General features: G+C 30.9%; 1 protein-coding gene across 1 annotated transcript in view; it reads right to left on the bottom strand.

Moving 5' to 3' along the window:
• Window positions 1–723: 723 nt before the first annotated feature.
• The window catches only part of LOC106467146 (PRA1 family protein 3-like), a gene marked incomplete at its 5' end in the record, with an annotated part of 15,645 nt that continues 12,964 nt past the window's right edge, over window positions 724–3,404 (bottom strand). The window contains one exon of the mRNA XM_022395279.1: window positions 724–2,939. Within this exon, the coding sequence (XP_022250987.1) occupies window positions 2,879–2,939 (61 nt within the window). The remainder of the gene's footprint in view (window positions 2,940–3,404) is intronic.

Raw genomic sequence — 3,404 nt, 5'->3', positions numbered from 1 at the left:
TATTCTGACCAGATGATACAGTTGCATATGTTGTCACTTCCCAAAAGGATGAAGCATCCATGAAATATTGGCAGGCCATTTGGTTATCAATTTCTAATCTTACCAAAAAATGCATTGCAAAATCAACAAGTCAGGTTAAAATGGTCTCCTTCAGTGCTTGAACATGGTGTAGGTTATAAGGAAACATTCGAAAAATTGAACAAAGAGCCTTACAAACAGCTGATATTGGCAAATTCACACACCGGTCAACATGGCATGTATTGCTACAGCACAAATGACTTCATGGATAATTTAAGAAGTTTTGGTAGTCTGCTGTATATGACTTATCACAAGTGCAACCTGTCTCAATTTTTTTTTTTTTATGAACTTGCACACAAAAACACAACACTGGAACAAGATTTCTGCAGATGTTATGCACTATACTGTATTCTGAGGAGTTGCCTTTGGTGTAATAACATTTCACATCTCTGTACACTTGTCACTTTTATGTTGTTTGAATGAAATACACCAATACTGACAGGCCCATTTATACCCATGGGGAATATGTAAAACAAAGCACAGTGGCATCCCTGGTGGCAACATGTGACAAGTTTGTCATTTGCATCTTCACCATATCCGTGACATCCCTGTATTTTTGAGAGATATGTGCTAAATTAAAAAACTTTCTTATAATCACTCCATAGAGGGAGAGAGAAAGAAAGAAAAGAAACAGGACATTTTAAGCTTAAACAACTTTATTTTTCAAGGAAATGTTTAGCTAAATAGTATCATACATAATCAAAGAAGAAGGCTGTTAACTTGCATACCTTTAGCAGATACTTCTATTATCAAAGAGCAAAATGGCACCTCGTGATAATCTGTTATAGATTTTTTATACATCAAGAAATTTACAAACACACAATAAAGTCAATTACTTGCTATTAAGCAATACAGAACCACTATGTTCTTGAGTTTAGTGGTTAATGTTGGAAAACCTTCAGCAAACAAACGAAAAATGTAAATGTACACTTATGCTTGGATAAACTAGGTAGATTCATTCTTATTCAAAAATCTCTCTCTACAAACACCAGGATTTATTTGAAAACAAGTATGCTAAATATTAAAAGTACATCAAAAGTATCACCATTTTTTAAACAATCAGTTTATTATGCACTAAACAGAATCATCTTTCGATATACATATCTAAGTGGTAGCTACTTCTATCATCAAGAAGAAAAATAAGTTTTTAGATTACTGTTTGCACAATTACAGCAGGTAAAAAAATCAAATAACTCCCTCTTTAGTGCAAGAGAGAAAAAAAAATGCCAACTGAATTGAATATTTCCATTGTATTTTGTTAGTGTTAAATCCACTTCTTAGTATTAATTAGATAAATCAAGTAATATGTAATGAAATCATTAAACTGATTTTGGAACTATGATATTTCCAGCTTTTTGTCAGTGTCACATTACTACTTAGTATCAGTTAGATAGTACAAATTATATACTAACTTTAGAAAAACAAATCCTTTAATTGCTTCAAGAATTATGTTATTTTCAATTGTTCCTCTTCGTAACACATATGCTTCATGGTATTGAAGAGATTAAATTATGTATTACATTACACTATGTCTTTTGATAAATATGATTATTGCTGGAAGAGAGAGAGAGAGGAGAAAAAATTAACAAAATGACATAAGAAAAATATTGTCATAGGGGAATAACAATACCATCATCATATTGTCAACAACAACATAAAAAAAAGACACAATTGTATTTGTCAAGTATGATTTGGAGGTTAAAGTTAATTTATAACTATATTATCAGGAACAGCAACAATTCTATTAGCATACTGTACTAAAATGTTTACCACCATATCATAAATTACTTAGACCACATGTGATTCTATATTCAGGCCAGTAGTCATGTTAACTGGAATTCCGGTATATTATTTTCCAACTATCAGATATTACAACAACAACAAGAGCTTACACATTTTTAAGGAGTTGTGTCTTATTCAACTTGATGAACAATGAACTACTCTTATAAGGCCCTTGAAGGTTTTGAGCTTTCCAATTTCATTTTTGGGGATTTTTTTATTCATTCTGATACCTTACTTACAAGGGCATCACATAATAGATATAAAAGTAGTGTAATTTTTGAAATTTCACCCTTAGTTTGAAGCTTTATTGTTTACAAACTATAAGACCAAATTTATTCATTAATTTCTTGAAACAAAGCAAAACTGTTTACAGATGTAGACATTATACAGATTCTTTTAATAAAACAAAACATGTTTGAAGTTTAGGTTTTCATTAAATATGGGAAGTGAAGTATCACTTTACACAGATAGTTTAAAAATGCATCACTGGAATAACAATTGTGCCAATTCACATTTAAGTTTCTGATTGAGTATAAAGCTCAAGATAGCATCTTTAATTTATTTACACCTCCACGTTCATTATAATTTTTAATACACTAGATATTTTCTGGGTAAAACTAAGACTAGAGAAGTCATATTAAAAAATTTGACTTGGAAAAACTTTATACAGGTAAACATAAAAGCTGCATGTTATAGAATGATAATAGCACTTTTTAGGAAATCAAAATCTATTTTACAAAACAATACATACATCTCTTGTAAATAATTTTACTCTTACTAACAAGTATTCTAAATTTATAGATCACAGACAAGCCAGAAAGATAATAATATGTAAGTAACCCCCCCTCCCCCTCTGTTATACATATATAATAAAGACACTAGAAACAATCACATTTATAATAACCCATGGTCGAATTTTTGCTAGAAAAAAAAATCACTATGAAGTAGTTATCTAGCCAGAAAAGAAGTAAAAAATAATTCCTAAATGTTTTGCAAACACTAGTTTTGTTAATGCTTGTTAACTTTTGCCAAATCTTCCAGCCCATGAAATTGAAGGAGAATCTGTAACAGCAGCAATCCTAAAGTATAAAATAAAGATTCAAATCAGAATCATCAACCAGCACTTTAATTTTTGTATCTAGAAAGGTACTTATAGAAATCTTTTGGAAGCAGGGATTATTTTTTTTCCCACCAAGTTAGGTTTTATTCATAATAAACTTATACTCTTCAATAGTTAACTAGAAAGTATTTACCTAAAATACATTTTCAGGTAAGGAAAATGTTAACATCAGAAACACAACTTGCATTTCCACAGAACTGAAAGCTAGAACCTCGCACCTCGGTTAGATGGTGGATGGACTGGTATACATTAAAAAAAATTAAAAAGATAAGCTCCTTTCTGAGAATATGGATATACAAAGAAAAAATTCATGCAGTGTATTACCCACAAGTGAGTGGAGACCCAGTGGGGCATCACTTAATGGGAGACCACATCAATCTCTATACAGGGGTGCAGTGGGGCAAAAGGTACTGTGTATATATAT

The sequence above is a fragment of the Limulus polyphemus genome, unplaced genomic scaffold, assembly GCF_000517525.1.
Source record: "Limulus polyphemus unplaced genomic scaffold, Limulus_polyphemus-2.1.2 Scaffold2505, whole genome shotgun sequence".
NCBI lineage: Eukaryota > Metazoa > Arthropoda > Merostomata > Xiphosura > Limulidae > Limulus > Limulus polyphemus.
This window is presented reverse-complemented; position numbering and strand designations above follow the sequence as displayed.